Consider the following 23,995-nt stretch of genomic DNA (forward strand, 5'->3'; position numbering starts at 1 on the left):
GAGTAGAAATACAAATTTAAAATTACTAAATAGATTTACTGTACAAAAGATAATCATATCAATCTAATTATGGATCATACCATCCGTACTAGGAGTCCTTGTCCGTTTAGAAAAATCAATTGCAGAACTGTACAGTATAGAGTTCTAAACCAACATACATTCCCGCACATATATAGGGTGGAGATACCAGACCAGCACGCTTAGGCTGCAGCAGCAGAAAAATAATATAGTGCCCTCAATTCATACAAATCCATATATAAGAACCCAATATGAGATTAATTAAAATTTCAAATAAAAAATAAAATAAAATCTGAAATTAGAAATAAGAAAATAAAAGAAGAGTTCAACTTGGAATGCAATTTAAAAGTAATTGAAATTCGTAATAAAAAATAAAGATTATTTAAAGAATACATCATCTGGAACACATAACGAGATTAATTAAAATTCCAAATAATTAATAAAATAAATTCTGAAAATAGAATAAAACAACTAGGAATATAATTTATAAATAAAATCTATCGGAACAAAAAAATATGGAAATTTCAAAAAACATCATCTAGAACACAACGATGATAAATGATAATAAATATCGAAGAAGTAACAGGGTTGTAAAGGAGTAGAGTGGTGACCGTTGATGAGACATCTAAAAACTATTAACAAAACCCCATATAGAATCCCAATGACAATTAAAAGGAGTGACGACGGACATGCCGTTAAGCAGAATGGTCACGACGGTTGGCGCGATTTCCAAAAAATTAAAAAATAAACCTCAATGATAATCACATTCGATTTTAAAATCTCAAATATAATAAAGTATGGGAAGAAGCGGGCGAGCCGTAGAGGAGTACAAACGGTTTGGTGGGACTCTAGAGAGTAAAAATTGAACTCAAACAATAATTATGTTCGATTTTTAAAATCCCAATGACAATAAAGAGAGGAAGCAGCGGATAGGCCATAGAGAAGTATATTGGCAGCTTTTAACGGGACTTCTAAAAATAAAAAAATGAAACCCAATGAGACAATAAACTCAAAAAAACTATAAGATCCAATTTTTAAAGGTTAAAAGGAGAATGAATATAAGGCATGGTAGATCGATCAAGCAAATAAAAATAGGGTGAAAAAAAGTAAGGGGTAACAACTGAAATGACTTTTATAAAAGTTACAACATTAGAAATACGGTGATGATATGGTTTGGTATTTCAAAGTTTTAAGACAATGAAATATCTATTTAATAAATTATAAGTAAAATCATATTAAAAATAGATAATTTTGTATAGGTGCTAGCCGCATAATTGCGCGGGCCACCCAGCTAGTTTGTAATAATTAAATTTTAATTCATAGGGCGTTAATGCTTTTCTTGTTGTACGAATCATCACCTTCCGAACAGAACCCACGAGCGTCGATTTTCAATCTGACGCCGCTTGTAGATGCATTGACTGTCCTGCAGGCTGCAGTACTGCCTGGTGAGCCCAACCCCCACGGCCGTGCCAAGTCGTCGCATCGCACCGGGCGATTTCGTCGTCCCTTTCCTTGTCGCAAACCGCGCTCTCCTCTGCAAACTCGTCTCGTACGTACCCCAAATCCCTCACTCCCCCGTGATCTCGCAGGGGCATTCCGGTAAAACTCCTCCCTGCCTCCTCCTCCTCTCCTTCTCCGCCTCCACTCAAACGCGCGCGTGCTGCGCTGCGCCTCGCCTGTGTGTCTCTCTCTCCCCCACAGTGCGCAGCACAGCACAGGCTGTGTGACGCAGGAAAAGGAAAGCGGGGAACGAGGAGAGGGGAAAAAAAAGGAAGGAGTGAGTTACTACTCCCCCGCACCAAAAACCAGGCGCCAGCAGCAGCAGCAGCAGCAGCAACCAGCAAGCGGAGAGGAGATGGAGACTACTACTACTCCTCCTACTTGCAGCGCAGACGCAGCAGCAGCCGCAGCCGCAGCCCACCACCACCGTCCGCGCGCGCGGCTGCCTCCGCAACGCAACGAGGAGAAGAGTCGAGGAGCCCAACCACCACCCGAGACTTGACCCCCACCCGCGACTCTCATTCGATCACGCGGCGCCCACCCACGCTTTTACCCCTTCCTGGTTTCCTCTCCCCTCCTCCCCCTTCCCCTCCCCGCGCGATCTCCCCAAACCCTAGAAACCCCCCTCCTCCGCCGCGGCGGCGCCGGCGGCGGGGTGTGACGCCGCGGTGGGGGGACGGGGATGGAGGCGGCGGCGGCGGCGGCCGCCGTGCCGGAGGAGCTGCGGTGCAAGCGCTCCGACGGCAAGCAGTGGCGGTGCAGCGCGCCCTCCATGCCCGACAAGACCGTCTGCGAGAAGCACTACGTCCAGGCCAAGAAGCGCGCCGCCTCCTCCGCGCTCCGGGCCTCCCTCCGCAGGTCCTCCGCCTCCGCCGCGCGGGGCACGACCCCGCCTGCGCGGATGGCGGTCGCGAGGCCCATCTACGGCAGGGTCGCGGGGGAGCCGGTGTACGTGGCGGAGCCGGCGCTGCCGCCGCCGCCGCCGCCGCCACGGAGGAGGCAGCCGGTCCACGGGCTGCCCATGGGCAATGCTGCCGGCGCGCGCACCGCGGCGGTGAGTTGGGTTCCGGGACGCGTTCTAGTTTTGGGTAAATCCACGGTGTGCTTGGTGCTGATTGATTCGTCGTGCCTTGTGATGGTAGGAGCTGGTCGGGAGGGGCTCGGCGGGGCAGGTTGCCTGCAGCTCGGCGGCGGGGGCGGCAGCGGCCGCAACCTGCCATCAGTGCCGGAGGGTCGCTAATACCATTTGGTGTACAAGCTGCGACAGAAGGGGGTACTGCACCAACTGCATCTCGAGATGGTATGCTCCGGTATATGTTGTGCTGTTATAGAGTAAATTTTAGTTCCCCATAAGGATGATTTCCGAGTAGATTCAGAACAGGCTTGAGGACTGACCATCTGTAATTATTATTAGAGAATTTTATTTTCAGCACTCAGTTTTTGTGTTCTAAAAGTCCCTGCTAGGTGCAGGGTAGCCACCGCGATTAAGCATTAGATGGTGGATTATGCAGCTAACCTGCCTTGGGGGCTATTCTGCTGCTACTTTAGTGTTATATCGTGTACTTTTATGTAATATGCTTGCTAATTGCTTGGAATTCTCTAGTCGAGTTTGTCCTAGGCAGAGCCCTTGCCGACCTATTAGAATCTAGCATCTTCTTCAACTATGTGTGCAGCTTATGATTAGTATATGATCACACTGAAAGAATTATTCCTCAGAAGTTGTTGCTAGACAATTAATGTTTGTGATCACACTGCGGTTAGTAATGGTAATTCCCAAACTATCATCTTATTGTTCACATAGAAAACCCTTGTGTATACAATGTTTTTTTTTTTTTAAAAAAAAACTGTTTTAGGGCATTCTATTCCAATATGCAGCCAAAGCACATGGATATTTTACTAGTTACCTTATTAATTTCAGAAGTACAATCTTCGCCTTGTCTTTTAAAGGCTAATTTTTCCCCATCGGCTCACTCAAAATCACCAAATGCAAAGGCAATGGCTATCCAGACACCACAGACCTATCATATGAAGTACTCCCTCCAGTCACAGAAAAAAAAACTGTCCTCGTTGGAAGTGTGAAGCCAAACTATTGAAAATTGACCAGGACATCCTTGTGATTATTTGGCCAGATTTCATATATCTAGCCATCTGGATACTTTTGGATCATTACATGCATTATGTTGTCCTACACTTTTTTAATGTTACCATGAACTGTAGGTACTCTGATATCCCAATTGATGATGTTCGAAAGGTTTGTCCAGCATGTCGTGGCATTTGTAACTGCAGAGTTTGCTTACTAGGAGATAATGTAATAAAGGTATTTAACCTTTACCAAGAGTTTTTCCCTTCTCTGTTGCCATATTTATTTATTATTTTTATGCCGACTGATTTTTCTTAAATTTATTATTTTCACTCTTAAATCACAAGGCAAGGGTTCAGGAGATATCTGCTGTAGATAAGTTGGAATATCTTCATAGCATTCTGGCATCTGTCCTTCCAGTATTAAAGCAGATTTATTCTGACCAATGTTTCGAAATTGGTGTTGATACAAAAGCTTATGGTATTCCAGTTCCCCTCTTAACATTCTTTTCTGTTATTTTCATCCGAATAATCTCATATTTCTAACACTAGCACACCATATTCTTTGTGTAGGACTTAGGACAGATATAATCAGGGCGAAGGTCAATCCTGATGAGCAAATGTGCTGGTACTGTCTGTTGCTTATTTTTCACAAGAAGATTCTTATTTCTATGCTTTGGCTTGTAGTGATACCTCAAATTATCCTCGCAGTGACTTCTGCAAAGTGCCAGTATTTGATTATCACCGACACTGCCCAAGGTGTTTGTATGACTTATGTCTTGACTGTTGTCGAGACATAAGGCGATCTAGGACCAGTGTTGCAAGAGGAGAATATGCTGAAGGTCGTGCGGTAGATAGAAGTAAAGATACTTCGAATAAAAGAGCAAGAATGGAACCATCTGCAGAAAGTGCAAATGATAAGTCAGTCCCACAACGAAGGGACATAAAAAATATTGACATTAGATCTTTATTCCCTACATGGAGAGTCAATAATGATGGAAGCATTACTTGTGGGCCTCATGAGGCTGGTGGTTGTGGCTCCTCGAAGTTAGTGTTAAGGCGAATATTCAAAATAAACTGGATTAGTAAGCTTGTAAAAAATTCTGAGGAAATGGTCAATGGTTGTAAAGTACATGTTCTTGAGAATGGATGCTCATCCTGCAATGATGGCAGAACATTAGAGTTAACTGGTCATCGTAACTTTGGTGTCTCAACATGTTCAAATAATGGTGGTATTGATCGGTTCTGTGTGTTCTCTCCTGTATTAGAGGACTTGAAATCTGAAGGTATTATTCATTTTCGTAAACACTGGATAAAAAGAGAACCTGTAGTTATCAGGAATGCGTTTGAGCCTTCTCTGTCATCAAGCTGGGACCCACTAAATATTTGGCGAGGAATCCAGGAAATTATGGATGAAGAAGTGGATGACGATGTCATTGTCAAAGCTGTGGATTGCTCAAACCAAGCAGAGGTTAGCAGGAAATTTTAGTTGCTAATTTGTCTTTCTGAACAAAAGTTACTCTTTTTAGATAGAGGAATAGATTTATCTCGCCTTCTGCATAAGGCACGCGAACAAAAAAGTTGCTTCCTATTTGAATTCACTGTGCCTCCTGTTTGCACTATATAGATTCCCAAGTGCTATGACTTCTATTCTGGGATGTTGCCATGTTATTAACTTTTAGTGCTACTGCTAGTCTATTTGAATATGAATTCATGATCATAGCACATATTACTCATCCGGCAAATATGTAACATAGAAGTAATGGATTGGATAACTTTTTCTAGCTACCAAGTCTTAGTACTATGATCATCTGAACAATATATCCTGTGTTCTATTTCTTTTCAGGTGGATATTGAGCTGAAACAGTTTATCAAAGGTTATTCAGATGGTCACAAGGGGGAAGATGGGGAATTGATGATGCTGAAATTGAAAGAGTGGCCCCCACCCAGTGTATTGGAGGAGTTTCTGCTATGCCAAAGACCAGAATTTATTGTCAATTTTCCATTAGTTGATTTTATACATTCCAGGTGGGGGCTCCTAAATCTTTCTGCTAAATTGCCCCCAGACACCCTACAACCCGAAGTTGGCTTGAAGCTGTTAATTGCATATGGAAGACATCAAGAAGCTGGTAAAGGTGATTCAGTGACAAATCTAATGATTAACATGGCTGATGTGGTAAGTAGGGCTTTCTAGATTCACTTCGAGTTTCTTGTGATTTTGTTGCAAAGGGAGGAGGCAAGAACATGCGATTTTCTTTTAGATCCTGTTCGAAGATTCGTGCTGTCAAGCACCAGAGTAAAGGTAAAGGGTGGGGAGGGGAAAGAGAGGGTGCTCCGAGGTTATGGTAGGAAGCCAGGCTGGCGTGTAGCACTGCCCTGTGTGCCTGTTGGGTGAGAGCAGTGGGTTGGGTCGAGGTTGGGGGAAACGAAGAACACAAGCGTGAATAGATTGGGGCAGTTAAAGGGCATCAGGGGATGCCCGGATGGGCAGGAAGTGGATTAGGGAGTTGTCTGATCTGTTGGATATTTATCCAATGGTCAGAAAGGAGAATGCTTGAGGGAGAAAAAAAAACATTTGAATTCTAAACAGATAAGTGCATGAAAAAAAAGTCATCTGATACATGTGCTATTTATTCCTCTTGTAGGTGCATATGCTAATGCATACAGCCAAAGGGCATGACGTATGTCCAAAGAGGCTACAACCTGAGCGATCTGAAAAGATTGCCAATGGAATGACAATGCATGTAAATGCTCATGCACCTGTTCAAAATTTGAATGTGGATATGGGGGAACAATCACCTGACCATGTAAGCTCAAAGTTTGATGAAAGAGCGCATGCGTCTGCCTTGCGATTACAAGAGAAGTCTTCAGATGCCAAACTTAATTGTGGTTTCGAAGGCTCTTCAACTGAGTTTTCTTGCTCGTCACATTCAGAGGAACCAAAAGTTAATGGTTCAGAAAGAAGTCAGGCTGGTGCTGTTTGGGATGTGTTCCGCAGGCAGGATATTTCAAAGCTGAATGAATATTTAACTGCTAACTGGGAAGAACTGGCAGCTAGTAGTCAGGTAGCGCTCTCTGTAATGACATCACAATTCTTTATGACGGATATTGTTGACATATCCTTGAGAAAGCTATTTCATGATTATCTGTTTTTGTTGCAGGTTAAGAATCCTATTTATGAACAATCTGTATATCTCAACAAGTATCATAAAAGGATACTGAAGGATCAATATGGTAAGCACAAAGTACGGCATGGATGATTGTCGCTTCTAAATTGGCAGATGATTTAGCTGTGAACTTATCATTACTGATATGCCATAGCATCTCATTTCGTGTAGTTACTTCACTCACTCCTCAGACTTTGTGTCCATATTCCAAAGAAAACATTTCATTGCAATACCAAAGCAAATAGACAATAGCTGTCTAAATTTCCAGTAACCAATAAGACTCCATTGGTTCTTTGCTTGAAGGGCAACCAAGTGCTGCAGTCTGCTTTGCTAGGATCTGCTTGCTGCCTGATATCTGATTTCCGTGCCACAGTACATGCGCTTAGTGAACCATGCAGAATGCTAATAATATTTATGAGGATAATCTCAGGCTATTGAAATTTAGTTCTATCTTATTAATGTGGTTCTAAGTTACTTTTTGTGAGAGCCTTAATTTGGATCTTGTTACAGGAATTGAACCCTGGACATTCCAACAACAAATCGGTGAGGCTGTATTTGTTCCTGCTGGCTGCCCATTCCAAGTGAAAAATCTCCAGGTGTGATTCTTCCGTTCCTCGTATTTGCCCTTTTATTGTCCTGAAATATTTTTGTTTGCTTTGTAAGTGATCATTTAGATTATGCAACCTAAATATGTGAAGATTTTGGATAAAGCATAATTTTTGCTCCATCAAATTCTTACCATGGTACTCCAAGCACTAATTATGTGCTCATACTTCCCTTCTCTGTATGGTCAAAAGCTTTCTTCTATGAATAAAGAATGTGCTGATGTGAATGTCGATTTGGGTAAACAATCTCTATGGCGGTTAAAAATTGGGCAAATGAACTATAAAAAACAAAAAATGCAGGATTTTCATATAATCATATGTTTAATTATCTAGTGATTTGGATGTAGACATACCAAAAGAATAAATACAGATAGAAAATAGATGCTGGGAGGCATCGATGCTTAGGGAGCACATGATAATTGCACATGGTGTTGATTCTCTCTCACTGGAGAGTTAAATCTTCTCTTTTTTCTTCAAAATGTTTCAGTCTACGGTTCAATTGGCTCTTGATTTCCTGTCACCGGAAAGTTTGGGGGAGTCGGCCCGAATGGCCCAGGAGATTCGCTGCCTACCAAATGATCATGATGCAAAACTGAAGATGCTCGAGGTACCTGACTAGTACTAATCTGGTTATAAGTTGACTTCATGCCTAACTTTCTTAGGTTTTGGAGAACCTGAAAAAAGTTTTGTCCCTGTACAGATTGGAAAAATCTCTTTATATGCAGCTAGTTCTGCTGTCAGAGAAATTCAGAGAATAACCCTCGATCCCAAGTAAGTGGATTATTTCTTGGAGTATTAGAGAAAGTTTCACCTGTTGTGTTCATTTCTTTATGCATTGCCTGCCAGCTTGGAATTATATCTTGAGCACCGTCATCAAATTATTAAAACTTTGAGCTATAACATCTCGTACAACTTTGCTATTTACCCGTACAAATTATAATCAGTTTCCTTCGCATTTTCTCAGGTTTAATCTAGACCTTAAATTCAAGGATCAGAATCTAACTCAGGCGGTTTCTGAGAACTTGGCTAGAGTCACCAAACAACGGAATGTACCGTGCAGCTGAGATACTCCATTTAAATTAGATATAGCAATTGTACATGTATTACATGGTGTCATATGAAAGGAACACAATGACACATTCTAATTGTTATCAGATAGCATAAGCCCTCACCTGTATATTGGAATTGGACTAGGACTAACGGCTGAGCTCATGTAAACAGAATAAACGTGGAGCAATTATTTAGCATTAGATTGTCAGAATGAGATTTACTGGGTTGCTTAGAGACTATCACTTTGATACAACTAATTCTTCTGCCGCTTCTGGGAGAAATTTTACGGGCTTATTCGGTTCAAAGGATTTCCAAATCACAGGAATAGGAAAAACGTAGGAATAATGTAGGAATGTACGTGCAAAACAAAGGATTGGAACACAGGAATTTTTCCTCCACCGAGCTAAACAAAAGAGGATAGAGTAGATGTTTTCATTCCTATGGAATTAGTACATTTTGGAGGATTTTTAGAGGATTGGAATAGTGTTCCTATGGAAAATTTTCCTTTGAATCCTACAAACCGAATGTATGAATAGTGTTTATTCCAAAGGAATTGAGATTTCCTTTAGGAATCCTTCAAAACGAATAAGGCCTACATCTGTTGACTGTTATTAAGTAACTTTGCTTAACATGTTGAACTTGTTACAGTGAGCAATCTGTATTCTGGAGATTGGCACTGTTTTATCATGGTGAATGTGCATTTTCTCGAAAGAGAACTAGTCTCTCCTTCCATTGCAGATAAACTAGCTTACGAAGCACTCCCTCCGTCCCATAATATAAGGGATTTTGAGTTTTTGCTTGTCCTGTTTGATCACTCGTCTTATTCAAAAAAATTGCGCAGTCTCTCCTTCCATTGCAGATAAACTAGCTTACGAAGCACTCCCTCCGTCCCATAATATAAGGGATTTTGAGTTTTTGCTTGTCCTGTTTGACCACTCGTCTTATTCAAAAAATTTGCGCAAATATAAAAAACAAAAAGTTGTGCTTAAAGTACTTTGGATAATAAAGCAAGTCATAAAAAAATAAATAACTCCAAAATTTTTTGAATAAGATGAGTGATCAAAAGAGTGCAGATAAAAACTCAAAATCCCTTATATTATGGGACGGAGGGAGTAGTGCATTTGTGTGACTCCAACCATCTTGTTGCTAGTGATAATAAGTTTTGAAAGAAGTGTTGTTTTAAGAAATACTATGTTTGTTGAGTAATTTTCAACGTAATTTCTTTTTAGCGTTGGTTTTTAAGTCGCTGCGAATAAATACGTAAAAAAGTTATCTATATATTAATTTTACTATTAGTTAATATGGGCAAAGGCTCTAACCATTGCCAAAATTTAATATTTAAAACTTAACTTTGGAGATAATTTTATGATGTTTTCAATGAAATATATTTTATTGTATTGGCTTTTAAGTTGCTTAGGACTCATCTCTACTGTTATAAAAATTGAAGGTCTTTACCGGTACTTTGGTACGTCATCTGTGTATAAGTACGTTATTTTGTGTTACTGTGTATGGAGTCGGTTTTTAATTTCGTTCGCTTTTGAAAATATAGAAGAACACATATAAGAAATCTCTTTAAATAAACTTGCATGCTAATTTGAGACGATCAAACTCCTAACTACAAGCCATGATTTTCTAAAAATATATATATCCAAGTGAATTCCCACAGTGAATTTTACCTTAACTAAACCATAATAACAATAATAAAATTAAAATAGCCTTCACCGTTGCATTGCATGGGCATATTTTTCTAGTAAATACTCCCTCCGTCCCGTAATAGAAGAGATTTTGGAGTAATGTGATACTATAACCTAATACAACGAATCTAGATAGGCTCCTCGTCTAGATTCATAGTACTAAGTTATGTCATATTCCTCTAAAAGCTCTTATATTATGAGACGGAGGGAATATAAATTAAATTGTTTTTGTCCTAATAATTTGTGTAGCTTGTAATCACCTCATGGCCAATCGATGATTGTTAAGTCTCGTGGTAATTTCAGACACAAGTTTGAACGGTTTTGCTATTTTACTAGTGACATATTTTTAGGCTCTTGTCTTTCACTTTTTAGTTCATAGGATCTTGCATCTTGTATATCTTTTTAATTACACATGGCTACAGAGTTATATTGTACTTATATTGAGTTGTAGTGCACTTGCACTCAATTACAGTGCACAAAAAATAGATGATGGAATTAATGTTTTTCTCTAAATTTATGATTTTTTTGACACGATTGTCTATTTTTTTAAAATTTCATTTAAAACAGGCTATATCCCTTGGTTGAAAATTTTGCAAGATTCAAAACTATAAATTTGTCCAAAAATCATTAGTTAATTCCAGTTTGATTTGTAAAATCATGTTTTTCAGCGATGAACTTCTTCTTGTTCTACTACTACATTTTTTATTATTACGATGGACATGGCGTGAAATCTTGTAAAATTTTATGAAAAAGGTAGAAGTAGTGTCCACAAGTGAAAAGAAATCGTTGAAACTGAGACAAATTTCGTCAATATTTTGAAATTCTGCAATATTTTTTTCTAAAAAAAAGTTTGACCAGTTAACCTAGCGGTTCAAAATTTTGAAATTTTGTGAAAAATGTAATAGTACTAGCAATTTAGGCAATTGGCAAAGCTTAGGACAGGAGCAGGATTTACGTTACCGGTTGACCACTAAATTTTGAGCCCTATTAGTATCGCGGTTTCCAATAAATTTTGATCAGATTTCAATAAATTTTGATTAAATTTCAATCAAATCTACTGTTTAACTCTCAAAATTCCAATCGAAACTTAATTCTAAGCCATATCGAAACGTCGAAATTTCGTGGAATTCGACCGTTTTCGTCGGAATCGTGAACGGCATCTCCGCACGGCTCCTCTCTCTCTCTCTCGGGGAAGTGTCGCTCGCACGCCACCCCCGAAGAATCTGGAGAGATCAGCCTTCGCTTCCCCCCGAACGCCGATGGGCTTCCGCCTCGCCCACCTCGCCGCCGGCGTGGCCCGCGCCGCGGCCTCCTCCTCCCGCCTCCGGGGGCCACGCCCCGCCGCCTCCGCGCTCGTCGCCCCTCTCCTCGCCTCGCCGTGGGAGCCGAGCGGCGGCGGCCAGTCGCACTGGCTCGTCCCCTCCCGCGGCCACGTGGGCCACTCCCACCACCACCACCACGGCGAGGAGGTGGGGGGCGAGGCGTCGGAGAGGATCTTCCGGCTGGGGCTCGCGGCCGACGTCGTCCTCACCGTCGGGAAGGCCGTCACCGGCTACCTCTCCGGCAGCACCGCGATCGCCGCCGACGCCGCTCACTCCCTCTCCGACATTGTGCGTTGCCTGAGCCCTGATGACAAAATCGGTGCTCCTTTTCGGCTTGATTTTTTTTTTTTGGGTGCTGATTGTGCAGGGTTTTTTTGAGATGTGCAGGTGCTGAGCGGGGTGGCTCTGCTGTCGTACAAGGCGGCCAAGGCTCCCAGAGACAAGGAGCATCCGTATGGTCAGTCTCCCAATTCTCTTCTACTCTGTGATCCTCGTTTGTATACGGATGTGATTCTTGGCTATGGTGGCAGGACTGATACTTAGGTAAATGTCATGCATTGTTCTAAGCTCGTGGCGAACCCAGAATAAATGTTACTGAGGGTCCAATAGATACTAATTATCTAATTATTGACTGATATACTAATTAATATGATGTAAATTAACTAGAATTGAATAATCTACCTGGGGACCTCTGACCCCAGGAATTACTATGTAGGAACGCCACTTCTAAGAGGCATCTGTCTACCAATTTATGGGAGTTTTGCAATTAGTTAACTGATATACTGACTGACAAGACGACAATCTCCTGTTCCCACTTCCTTTGTTGACATAGGCAGTTTACTTGCATTCATAATGGAATTGCAGAAACTTAGCTCCACTAGAACATAGGCTGTTACTAGGGTCATGTTTTATGTGTTAAAACTGTTAAGAATAGTCAGGGCTCATATATGATGATTAGCCTACTTTTTGAAAGAAAAAAAAAGAATATGAAGGGAGCTGAAATCTGTCAGTTGTTTACAGTATGGAAGCTATTACTACATGTGCTTGTGCGTTATTGCAGCCACATGCTTGTTCATGTGTGCAACAAGATATAAATGCTAGAAAAGTTAGTAAGGGCATTTTCTTACTGATTCTAATGTTTTTTCTAAGCTACCTGAATTGCTTGCGTTATAATAATTATTAAAGTCTACATAGAACAGCCTCCATGCCTATTTGATTTATTGTCTTGTTTGATTGTGCTAAAAGTGTTGAAGATTCCATGTCTTATTTTGCTTCCCTTCCAGGTCATGGAAAGTTTGAGAGTTTAGGAGCTCTTGGAATTTCAAGTATGTTATTAGTTACTGCAGGTGGGATTGCCTGGCATGCTTTTGACGTTCTTCAGGTCTATTACTACTCAATGTCACAATGTCAAGAACACTAAATTTATGTTTTTCAGTGATGTTGTCCTTTTTTCTTATATAATTTCTGTTTTTGTAAAGTGGTGTTTGGTCCCTGATGACATATACTCCCATCATACATAATTACACATGGACTTCACATGTTGAAGTGTGTTTATTTCAGGGAGTTATGTCTTCTGCTCCAGATATTATTGGCAATGTATCGCATGCTCATCATAGCCATGGTAGCAGTGGGCATCACCATGGAATAGATTTGGAACATCCAATCCTTGCATTGAGTGTGACAGCTTTTGCAATATCTGTCAAAGAAGGGTAAGTGAGTGTTTTCTACTGTACTCATGCTGCGAAAACTGTGTAAGTTTTTCTTTTGTTGTTCTACCAGATTTTACAATCTTATCTTATGTGGTGTACTTCTTGCTGTTTTCAGCTACTAAGTGTTATTCGCTACCCTTCTTGATATTATTTTTGCCTACCATGATTTTAAATTTTATGTTCTCCTGTAATATAATGCTTGTAATTCAATGGCAGAAGTGTTTCTTTGTTAACTTTGTTGATAGTAGAATATATGTAGCTCTGAACACCTGACATTATGTTTCTATGTTTTGGCTAATGATTATTTTTCTATCCGTTTATATCCATAGCAGGTAGCAGCATCTCCTTAAAACTCTTCTGTTTTAATCTGAATTTATTTTGTTTATTAATGCACAGTTAATTATCATGCGACAAATCACATAAGAAGATCTGAAAGTGTAAAATTAAGTTACGGTCTGGAATTACAGGCTCTATTGGATCACAAAAAGAGCTGGAGAAAAGGAAGGGAGCGGGCTGATGAAAGCTAATGCATGGCACCATCGCTCAGATGCTATTTCTTCTGTTGTTGCCCTATTAGGGGTAGGTAAGACCTTAAATGAAGGACTGAACTCCCATTTTCTAGTAGGCAAGTTTTCTTCATGTTTTAGATCCTGAATGGTAGAATGATGCATTATGAACCCCGAGCTAGAAATAGCATCCATTACTCCCTGTGTACAGTGGGGGACTGTTGGCTTTGGAAATAGTTGTATGTATTTGACCTGGAGTTCTTATGCAATTGATATGAGAGCACTATTTTATCTTGTAGTTAGCAGTATTAAGAAAAATCACCTGGTTTATAAATTTCACCTTGAAGGTCTTACAGAAATTACAGTGTTTATGTTAAGACATTGTTTTGTTTTTCAGGTGGCTCCATTCTTGGAGTTCCTTATCTTGATCCACTAGCTGGACTTGTTGTCTCGGGCATGATTCTTAAAGCTGGTGTTCATACTGGATATGAGAGGTAACTCTCTTTTTATTGTCAAGCAGGATTGTCAATTGAACTTGTTTTGTCAGTCAGGGTTTTCAATTTAACTTGGTCATGATGAGTTCAATGATATTTTGTCAATCTCAAATCAAGAATTGTTTTCTACTCAAGGAATATTTTGTTACGCATTAGTGTTTCTTCTTGTCTAATTAATTAGGCATGTTTGGATTTTTATTTTTTTTTGCTGAAAATCATTTTCAAGAATGAAAGAAATTTGGTCTGTTTACATTTACTGTTCCTTGTTTAGTGCTTTACAGTCTTCACCTTTAGAAGTTTATATTCAAGCAGTAGTGGACACAGGGAGGGGCAGGAAGGGGTCTCGCCTCCCCCAAGCACACTATATTTACTGTAGCTTTTATAAAATTTTAAATCGTTAGTATTGTTGGGCCCCTCTAACTAATAAAATCCAGTGTTTCTGCTCCGCCACTGTATTCAAGGCTAGCTTTCATGATGCTACTTGAAGTGATGATTTCACTGATGCAGTGTGCTGGAACTAGTTGATGCAGCTGTGGATCCATCGCTTCTACAACCAATCAAGGAAACAATTTTGCAGGTTGATGGTGTAAAGGTAATACAGCCTGGATAAATTTCCTTTGTGCCATCATGATTTTCAAAATGTTAAACCGATAAGTCGAAAACAATGAAAGTATTGAAATAATTCTAGGGATGCCATCGGTTGAGGGGAAGAAAAGCTGGGACCTCCTTATATCTTGATGTACACATTGAGGTACATGGCATTGTGATTTAGTTTATTGCTTTGGTATTTATTTTTTTTGGATTTCAAGATGAGAGCCCTGACAGTTTTGTAATGTGGGTGCTTAGGTGCTAATAAGAGAAATTGATTATGATATCTGTTGTATTGTAGGTATATCCTTTCTTAAGTGTCAGTGCAGCACATGATATTGGGGAGACTGTCCGTCATCAAATACAAAAGTCACATAATCAAGTTGCTGAGGTTTTCATACACATAGGTAGCCTGCAACCTTTAAACCAGAATGCTCTCTAACCATTTGGCTACTGTACGCATTGAGTTCTTTGCATGTACTAATTGGTATCTCTAGCTTTTTTTTTAATATCGCAAACCCTTATATACATACTGCCTACTGGAATGCATTTCATTATGTGAAACAAGCTATTATTATATGTTTTGGGCAGCTACCTTGATTGTGCATTATCTTATTTTAGTCCAATCTATGGTTTGCGGGACTGCTACTAGTATGCATACTTGTTAAAAAAAAAGTGTATAAATACATCTTTTACTCATAGTACTACGATTATGTAAAACTGTTAGACACAGAGAATTTAGTGTTGCAGGCTTGAAATTTTAGAGTTCTAACTCTTGTGGCTTTCTGAAAAGCTGTTAGACACATGCAGTTTGTATTGCAAACGTACAGTTCTGAAGTACATGGTTGTGCAATTAACCACGAGACATGGTTGTGCAATCTTTCTCATGGTTAATTGCACAACCATGCCAAAACCCACAGCAGGAATATTTATGAAGTACATGCATTGTAGATCCTTCATATTCAGTGGAATCCAACATGGACCAAAAAGGGATTTGGGAGAATATAGAGAGAAGAAACTCAGATGCTATCCCACGACAACAAACGGCAGAAGCCATTGTGTCTTGTATAATTTCCTCCCATTTCTCAAAGGTAATCTTTTCACAGTCCATGATAATGCGAACACCTCCCTCCTGCATCTACTGAAACCATGATTTGGTGCAGAAAATGTCACTTGAACACCTAATGCTGCATTACTTGCAAGGACGAGTGTTACTTCAGGTCGAAGTTTCAATGTCTCCAGAAATTATGATCCGGTAAATTAGCTCTTCCATTTCCATCCCAAATCTTCACCTTACAAGCTTCTAACCCTGTGTTTTTTTTTCTCCAATTGCTCGACCCAAAGGGATGCAATGGACATTGCAAAGCAAGCGGAAGAGGAGATACTGAAGGCTGATTCCAGCATAAGCCAAGTAAGCGTACAGCTAAGATTGGGCCAGCAAATTAAGCAACTTAAGCTGCCAGGAGGCAAAAATAGAGCGAAGAATCAACAGGCACAAATGCAGTAGCGTCAGCTACACTGTCACGGTTGATTAGGCTGTTTTTTTTTCTTTTTTTTTTTCAAACATTATTCGATCGACTTCGCTTGCTGCTGAGTGCTGAGGCAGTAGACTAGTTCTAGCTTCGTACAGAGTGATCTTAGCCTGTTCAGGCTTCAGAGATACTACTATGGAGTAGTATATATATATATATATATATATATATATATATATATATATATATATATATATATATATATATATATATATATATATATATCCATAAAGGTTTTACTATAATAATAATGTAGAGAGCAGACATGCTTAGAGATGGCTACTGGAAGAGACTACGACCTTAACGACCGGCTGTGAACTTCCAATGTATAAATTGCCCGATACCAGGAGAGGCTGCTGCTGCTTCTCCTTTGTATCGCGGGAACACTTGTTATTTCGATGAAAATTTGAGTAATCTACCAACTATACTACCATACGAGGCTGAATTCATATTTTGATCTATATTGCACACAAGTTGGCATGTTTTTTTGCACCCAGACTGACAAAACCATGCATGCAACTGGCCAGATGCGCTAGGTTGCACTTCGGTCCTCTTTCAGGATTATGGATTACTGTGACATGCTTTTTATAAGCTTCTAAAACTCTCTTCATCAGCATATCTTAGAGAGCTTGAAATCAACTTAATTATCGACTTTCTAATTCATTCGTTTTGTGTTATTATGGAACAATAATAATCATTGTAAAACCAGCTTCAGACACATCGACCTCGTCATTGGCATCGCCGCAATGCCCCCCATCCGTGTCGCGTCCCGATCATGTGGGGTATGATAGTCTAACCATCATGTAGGGTCTACTCGTACGCACGGACGGGGTGGTGGTCTGGTGGCGTCGGCAACCACCCGGTATGTCCCCCCCACACAGACGGACACAGGCTGCCTCCAATATCCATCTCGTCCCTCATCACTTCATCAGCCGGACGGAGCTCCTCCGACGTAGGGTGAATATCGCCTACGTCAAAAAATGATTGTTCCAATTTTCCGTTAATGGGTCGGTCCAGCAATGGCAAGGATGCCCTAGACGAGTTTGTTATCGTTCGACTTCTGAGCTTTGCTGTTGCTTGCTTGCTTAGCGTTGCCGAGTTGTTGCTTTCTCGACTATGGAGCTCGGCTCGGGATGATCGGCGACGTGCGGAGACTGTGTGGTGGATTACGCGTGCTAGTAGCTAGTAGTACGCACGTGTAGGAAGCTGCTCCAACTGCCTAGTACAAGTGTAGGAGGTTCCTCTAACGTACGAGAGATTTGGGTCACATCTGTCAGTTCTAAACCGGTCAGAAACTTTTTATATTCATTGATTTAACTATAGTAACGATAATTAGAAAAATAAATAAATTTGGTACTCCTATTTGACTAGAAATAGAAAGTCACACAAATAGTCAGAATCAAAATCAATACCACTTGTACGAAAACCATACTTAAGTCAGTCGGGAATTTCCTTCCCCGTTTTCATCCCACCCTACAAAACGATAGCACCGGGACAGGACAGGAGAAATGAATAAAAGAAGGTATCGCACCGAGACAAGTGGCGAAGGTAAGGGGGGTGCCAAAGGGTGCCAACACCCCCCTATCCAAACACTACCACCACTACACCCTCATGTTTTTACTCTATATTAAGTTAGCTAAGATAAGTATTTATCTAGTTTATTTTGTGTAGATTGAAAGTATTATCAGTTTAATTAGTTAGCAAGTCTAAAAATATTAGCAAGAAACATGATCTACAAAATTAGTTTGTGATTTCTCATCTTTTTCAAAGTAAAATAGATGATACTTATTTGTGAGATTATTTAATAGTTTACATTAAAAGAATTTAGCAATAAAGACTAGTTTTAAATTTCCAATGATATTATTAAAGAGCTAAAATTCAAGTTTTTCTTAAAGGACTAATTTACGCATTGCTTGTTATTGACGGTGACTATTCTTAAAGGACTATTTATTCGGTCTCATGGTTTATCTTCACCCTACACCCCCCTAATCTTAAATCCTGGCTTCGCCCCTGCACCGAGACCACCATTACATGCAGGTGACACAACTCACAAACTGTCGCGTAACAACATTGCATTGCATGGTAAGTTAAAGGACGGTGAAACAGCCACTTGCTGCTCCTACTATCATCATCAAGCTAAACTAACATATCCACCATGGATGATCAGTGCATCATCAACGAGAACATTTAAAAAAGAAAACCCTGTTGTTAATCACAGAATGAATTTCTCTAAAAGTACGGTGTACTGCCTCTCTCGTTCTTTTCCTCTCCCGGTACAAGAGCCGCACCTACGCAAAGCCTTCACATGGTAGCAACACGCAACTGCCTCTAAACTACAGCAGCTCACCTTTGCATATCTCCCTATCTGCATAAACCGTCGCTTCCAACGATGTCACCTGATGTTCTTCTTCCTTCGGCAAGGCTGGTGTCGATCGATCACTCTCACAATGCCGAAATGGGTGTCCTCCTCGTTCGTCATCTGCGGGCACCAGACAGGCATAAGCTCATTGCCGAGCTCCAGAGTCCATGCTCGACTTCTCGGTGTCGCTGCTGGTGGACACGGAAGCTGCCTCCTTGGTGGACTTGCGAGCTCGCTGACGAGGCCTGCTCGAGCCAGTGGGGTCAGCCTTGCGCTTCCCGCTTCCGAGGAGGCCAAAGGCGACCGCTTCAAGGGCTCTTGCCGTGGGAGGCCTGACTCTGGTTCCTTGCCTCCGAGGATTCATCGCCTGCGAAGAAGCCTGAAGATCAGGCTGAGGGTTGGCAGGTCCTCCTCTTGTTGCCTCCGGGGCATCATGAACGATCTCGGTGTTTGAACTGGAAGTAGTCTCCTTATTCTTGAGGATGCTACCATGGTTGTCTGATGAAGGGGCGTGCGCAATTGTGACAGTCTTATCATCCTGCGGTGTTTCTAGTTTAACCTGATTAGCCACCAAATCACTAGACTGAGCTACTCCTTTGGCAGGTTTTGTATCCTCAACGGCGGTCTTCGAATGAACAGAAGCCAGTGTATCTACCTTATGCCCAGATGGCTTCTCCTTTGGCCTTGCCACATTCATCTTCTCATTTGATCTGTCATTGGCATGAGAGTTTGATGCATCCTTTATCTGCTGACATGGCTTCTCCTTGCCAGAACAGCTCGCAAGTGATTTGGATTGAAAACTACCACCAACATCAATAGCAGTTGGTTTTGATGAAGTTGATGGCAGCTTGACTTTCTCTTTTTCTAAACCGGGGCCTTTTGAGAAAGAAAAGCTGCGTCGACTGGTCTGGTCATTGCTACAGCTAGTTAGTCTTCTGCGCTTCGTCACTGGGGATAAGTACTTGCGCTTTTCAATTTTAGTTTTCTGGGGAAAGAAGCTTGTCGCACCAATTGTGTCACCATTGCCATTAGAAGAATGGCCATTAACTGGAAAAACTGAGCATGATGTAGCAGCCATATTTCGAAAAGAGTCCACTTGGCTTTCATTGTCTGCATTCTTGGATGAAACCATTTCAGTGCCATTCTCATCAGCTGTAACTCCTGCATAGCCTTCCTTGTAATCTGATGATCTGTCATCTGTGTCATGTTCGTCTGAGGAACTATCACTCACCATATTATGTGTATGACGCAAAGGGCCAAAACTAATATTTGCATCAGCAGGCAAGTTCCTCAGCTCCCTCACTTGAGAGGGCTCTTCCCCTTGGACCAAGCTAGTATCGATTATTGTAAACTTTGGAAGCTCGTGATAGCCATCGAAAGGAACATCTTGGTTCAGTTTCATGGCTGTGTCAAAGCCATTTTTCTCAGCATTAACACCATTGCCCATTTCATCAACCTCTATCTCAAGAAGAACAGGGTCTGCTACCACTTTCTTGAGGACATCACTGACAGAATCAAAATAATGAGTGCCTTTTGTAAGTTCACTTCTTGAAAACCTTTGAATACCAGGCACAATGAATACAAGGCAATTCTTCGTTGTGCTGACATCATTTGGCTTCTCTGAGTGCCACCCTCTTGCAAGCAAACGAGGCCAGACAGCTTCCCAAAAAAGATCATTTGATCTTGTCTTGCTTCTTCTGAAATCACCCGTTAAGAATTTGATTATATCTTCTGAAGCAAGAGAGGAACACTCTTTGCCTGCAGGCATGCCGGGCTGAACAGAAAGGACTTGGTTTGGTTTGGATGGGTCCAAAACAAAACCAGTCAAATCATCCTTCCCTTTACCGATCGCAACCGCCTCAACAAAAGCTTCTATTCCAACAACAGATTTCAGATGAAAAACAAAATCCATTAATGATGTTTGGCTGTCGTTGAAAGATTTGAACATCTGCAACATGAAAAAAACAATGCAACTCATATAGCACTGATTGATAGAAAAACATTATCTATTAATATCCATAAATTTGAAATAACTTAGTTCTGTGAAATTAAACTACGTAAAGTTCCTTGGACCATTGCAAATTGAACTCCTTGTGTGTACTCATACTTGGAGAGCACTAGGGTTTTTTGTCTTTTTGGAACAGCTCTACCTTAAAAAGTGCAAAGAGAATCCCAACATAATAGCCAAATGAAGTGTACTGTGCACTTGCTTCAATTTTCAGGTGTAACATCTATATTTATAACTGAAATCCTATAGTAATAGTTGCAATAGAGTAGTTATTACACTCTGATGCAAGATCAGCCAAAACAAATGCCATGACACTTGGATAGCTCTCCATATGATTAAGTCAAGATAACTTTGTTCATTCTATTTATATGGCATATGATGAGGTGAGACTTATACCTACGAAAATAGGTAAGAGATTAATCTGGTTGACATAACTTGGCAAGAATCTAAAAAGAGAATCTGGCTTGAAACTAAAACTTCAAAGATTGGAAGTGTTTTCCATTATAACAAGAAATGCTATGAGAAAAAAAAAAACAGTGATGGAACTGGCGTTCAGACTAACAGAACCTCATTTAATCATGAGAATAGTATCGTGATGAGGCATCTCAATGTTTAATTACTCGGTGCATAGATAGAAATAGAAGAGCCGAATAGGTGATCAAAGTATGAGTGATAATTGTGACGTACCTCATCCAACAGATCATGAGCTTCTTTAGGGATTTTAGATTTAAGGCGAGATATAAGCTCCTGCCTTCGCCAACCTATAAAAATGCGTTCCCCAAGAATGCATCTCCTTATTTTTGCTTTTCTGCAGGCTGACCATCTTTTATATGCTTCTCCTTTGTAGAACTTTCCATAATAGTAGGAAAGCACATCCCCAACAGTCTTACTACCTACAAATCTGCTCAACACATGCAGATTTTTGCCAAAAATATAGAGGCCAAGGAGCAATAATTCTGCTTCCTGATCACTCCAAATGGAAGTGGATGAATTAGGCACTGGAATAAACTGTTCAATTTCTCCTTGATCTGCCATGGCCTTATCAGTGAAGTTTAGACCTTCTTGAGTGGAACATGGAGCCAATTTATCATCGTGTGCTTGATGACTGTCAGATACTATCTGATCAGGTAGCTCTGGATGCGGATCCTGAGATGTTGAACACTGTCCACTTGTGTTATTACTGGTTGGGCAAATTGAGGTCGTTTGGCTATCCCCATCTCTGCTATTTTCTATAGCCTTGGTTTCTGAAGAATGCTGCTTTTGTATTTCCTCTTCCTTCTTATTGAATTCACTTGGTAATGTCCACATAATTGGTATAGGGCAATCATAACCAAGTGCCATGCAACTATCAGTTGTGTTGCTCATGTACTGACGACACTCATCCTCTGTGGCAAGATTAGGGATCTCTGCTTGGTACGCTTTTCCAGTGCATATACGTGGTGGTAAGTCGTCATCTGTAGCATCTGATTGGTGTCCATCACCGTCTTCTGGCTCAAGTGACTCCATCTATTAAAATTACAAAAAAAAAGAACATTTGTAAAACATTTCACATTGATACAAAAACAAGTGCACTATCACTTCACCATCAGCACAAATAATTAAATTGTCAATGTACTTTCGAATTATGAATCAGAAGGATGCATCATCAACACAGCTCTTCTTTGTTAACACATGGAAAAACAAAAACAGCTAACTGCAGTAAGTTCAACGCATGTAAAATCTTCTTCCTTTTTAAGCCCAAGTCTAATCTCCTAGAACTCTTATATACTTACATTTTTCCCTATGATGCACCATCTTTTGGCATCTAAAATATACTGTATGCAACAGAAAATGACCAAGTACTAATTTATGAACTTGGCAGTTAGAAACTGAAGCAGAAACATAGTCTACATGGCATCAATAATGTACTATACCTAACTGTATCTACAGTTCTACAAAGTCCCTGAAGTTACCCATTCTCATGAAAGATTGATAATAGAAAACAATGCTTTATAAAAAGGGGTTAAATTTTCCCAGCAACCACAACTCATTTGGAAAAACCTTGCTACTCTCACAATTGCAGCAAAGTTCCCCTGTAATGCAAACATCCATAATGCATTCAAAATGCCGCGTAGCAGACGACCACCAAACTTACTTTCCGAGCCCCAAAGCTTTCGGAGACTCGTGCGCATATCGCATCGTATTGCCGGCAGCAATATGGCTTGCAGGAAGCAAACCAACACAATGTCTGTCATGTATAACCACTGGCTGAGTAGGGTTCATCGTTGGACATAACCCACAGGCAGAATGATTGACGAAAAGAAAAGAAATTTTACCAGCCACCCAACAGATTGAATTACTCGACATCAACACAAATTGCTCACTGGCAACATTGCATCAAAGAGTGCACCATGGCTAGAACCTATCAAGATTGCTCGCGGCATCGGCGAGGGTCTCGTGGCACACAGCTACAACCCAAAACACGAGTAAAATTCGAGCCATGTTGGTAGATACAGGGTCAACAATTGCATTCCGCGAAATCTAAGGCCCGGGCACGGTGGCAACACACCACCACCCGCGACCAACCCACCCAATCCCACCTCCCGCGGCGGCCGCATCCCGTCGAGCACGAGATACCCAGGCGAGCCACGCCCACGCGCGACCACGACACGGAGCAGCAACGGGGGCCTAATCCATGGCGCTCCAAGAACCCTCACGAACGACTAGCACGGACCTAAAAGAAAATCTCGGGGGGAAGGGATGACGTGATCACGGAAGGAAACCACCCACCCACGGTCAAAGCAAGAACACGGGCGGACAAGCAAAGCAGCAGCAGCAGGCGAGGCGAGCTAAAGATTGGAGGGAGGGAACAAGAGCGAGGCGAGGAGAGGAGAGGAGAGAATCACCTTAGCCGCCTCCATGTCCATGTCCATGCACGCACGCGAAGCCGCCACCGCCGCCGCCGCCGCCCTCCTCCCGAGCTCCCCCCCCCAATCTCCCCTCGCGCCAACCGCCAAGAACCCCACGCCTCCCCCCCTCCCCCGCGGAGCAGACGGCAGAATCTGGACCACGCGCACGGACAGGAGAGAGCCCCCACAGCCACCACCCCCGCGCGGCGTGATTCCGGACGCGCACGGACGAGGCAGCGCCGCCCCACGCGACGTTGACGACGACGACCTCGAGACGCGGTGGTGGTGGTTCGGGGCGGAGGCGGAGGCGGAGACGGGGAGGCTTTAAAGAGGAGGAGGAGGAGCAAAGAGAGAAGAGGAGACGAGACGGGGGCCGAGCGAGAGAGGAAGAGAGAAACGGTGACAGCGAGCGACTGCTGCGAGAGAGATTGGTGGTGGTCACGCCGCGCACACACCCCCCGCCCCCTCGTGGGCCG

General features: G+C 41.5%; 3 protein-coding genes across 4 annotated transcripts; 2 read left to right on the plus strand and 1 right to left on the minus strand.

Annotated features, from left to right (window-relative positions):
- Nucleotides 1-1,724: 1,724 nt before the first annotated feature.
- Nucleotides 1,725-8,658, plus strand: LOC127767303 (E3 ubiquitin-protein ligase JMJ24). Of its 2 annotated transcripts, XM_052292591.1 has the most exons (13): nucleotides 1,729-2,572; nucleotides 2,661-2,818; nucleotides 3,736-3,835; nucleotides 3,946-4,078; nucleotides 4,171-4,225; nucleotides 4,309-5,068; nucleotides 5,444-5,773; nucleotides 6,243-6,662; nucleotides 6,759-6,831; nucleotides 7,275-7,360; nucleotides 7,857-7,976; nucleotides 8,070-8,140; nucleotides 8,334-8,658. In XM_052292591.1, the coding sequence occupies exons 1-13, from the start codon at nucleotides 2,201-2,203 to the stop codon at nucleotides 8,431-8,433; spliced, it is 2,778 nt and encodes a 925-aa protein (XP_052148551.1). In that variant the 5' UTR covers nucleotides 1,729-2,200; the 3' UTR covers nucleotides 8,434-8,658. The 2 variants fall into 2 exon arrangements, with proteins under 2 accessions (XP_052148550.1, XP_052148551.1); XM_052292590.1 differs by having other exon boundaries at nucleotides 1,725-2,572; nucleotides 6,243-6,831.
- A 2,623-nt stretch (nucleotides 8,659-11,281) lies between these two features.
- Nucleotides 11,282-16,448, plus strand: LOC127765154 (metal tolerance protein 2). The gene is made up of 12 exons (XM_052289992.1): nucleotides 11,282-11,723; nucleotides 11,823-11,892; nucleotides 12,719-12,816; nucleotides 12,996-13,144; nucleotides 13,612-13,727; nucleotides 14,048-14,144; nucleotides 14,652-14,736; nucleotides 14,833-14,895; nucleotides 15,034-15,139; nucleotides 15,684-15,823; nucleotides 15,896-15,987; nucleotides 16,077-16,448. Exons 1-12 carry the CDS (start codon nucleotides 11,373-11,375, stop codon nucleotides 16,237-16,239), a joined length of 1,530 nt encoding a protein of 509 aa, XP_052145952.1. The 5' UTR covers nucleotides 11,282-11,372; the 3' UTR covers nucleotides 16,240-16,448.
- Nucleotides 16,449-18,304: 1,856 nt separating this feature from the next.
- On the minus strand, nucleotides 18,305-23,909 carry LOC127768076 (uncharacterized). The gene is made up of 3 exons (XM_052293592.1): nucleotides 23,517-23,909; nucleotides 21,319-22,137; nucleotides 18,305-20,571 (listed from the first exon to the last, which is right to left on the minus strand). The coding sequence occupies exons 1-3, from the start codon at nucleotides 23,541-23,543 to the stop codon at nucleotides 18,769-18,771; spliced, it is 2,649 nt and encodes an 882-aa protein (XP_052149552.1). The 5' UTR covers nucleotides 23,544-23,909; the 3' UTR covers nucleotides 18,305-18,768.
- Nucleotides 23,910-23,995: the final 86 nt, after the last annotated feature.

This window comes from Oryza glaberrima, chromosome 3 (genome assembly GCF_000147395.1).
Source record: "Oryza glaberrima chromosome 3, OglaRS2, whole genome shotgun sequence".
Lineage (NCBI taxonomy): Eukaryota > Viridiplantae > Streptophyta > Magnoliopsida > Poales > Poaceae > Oryza > Oryza glaberrima.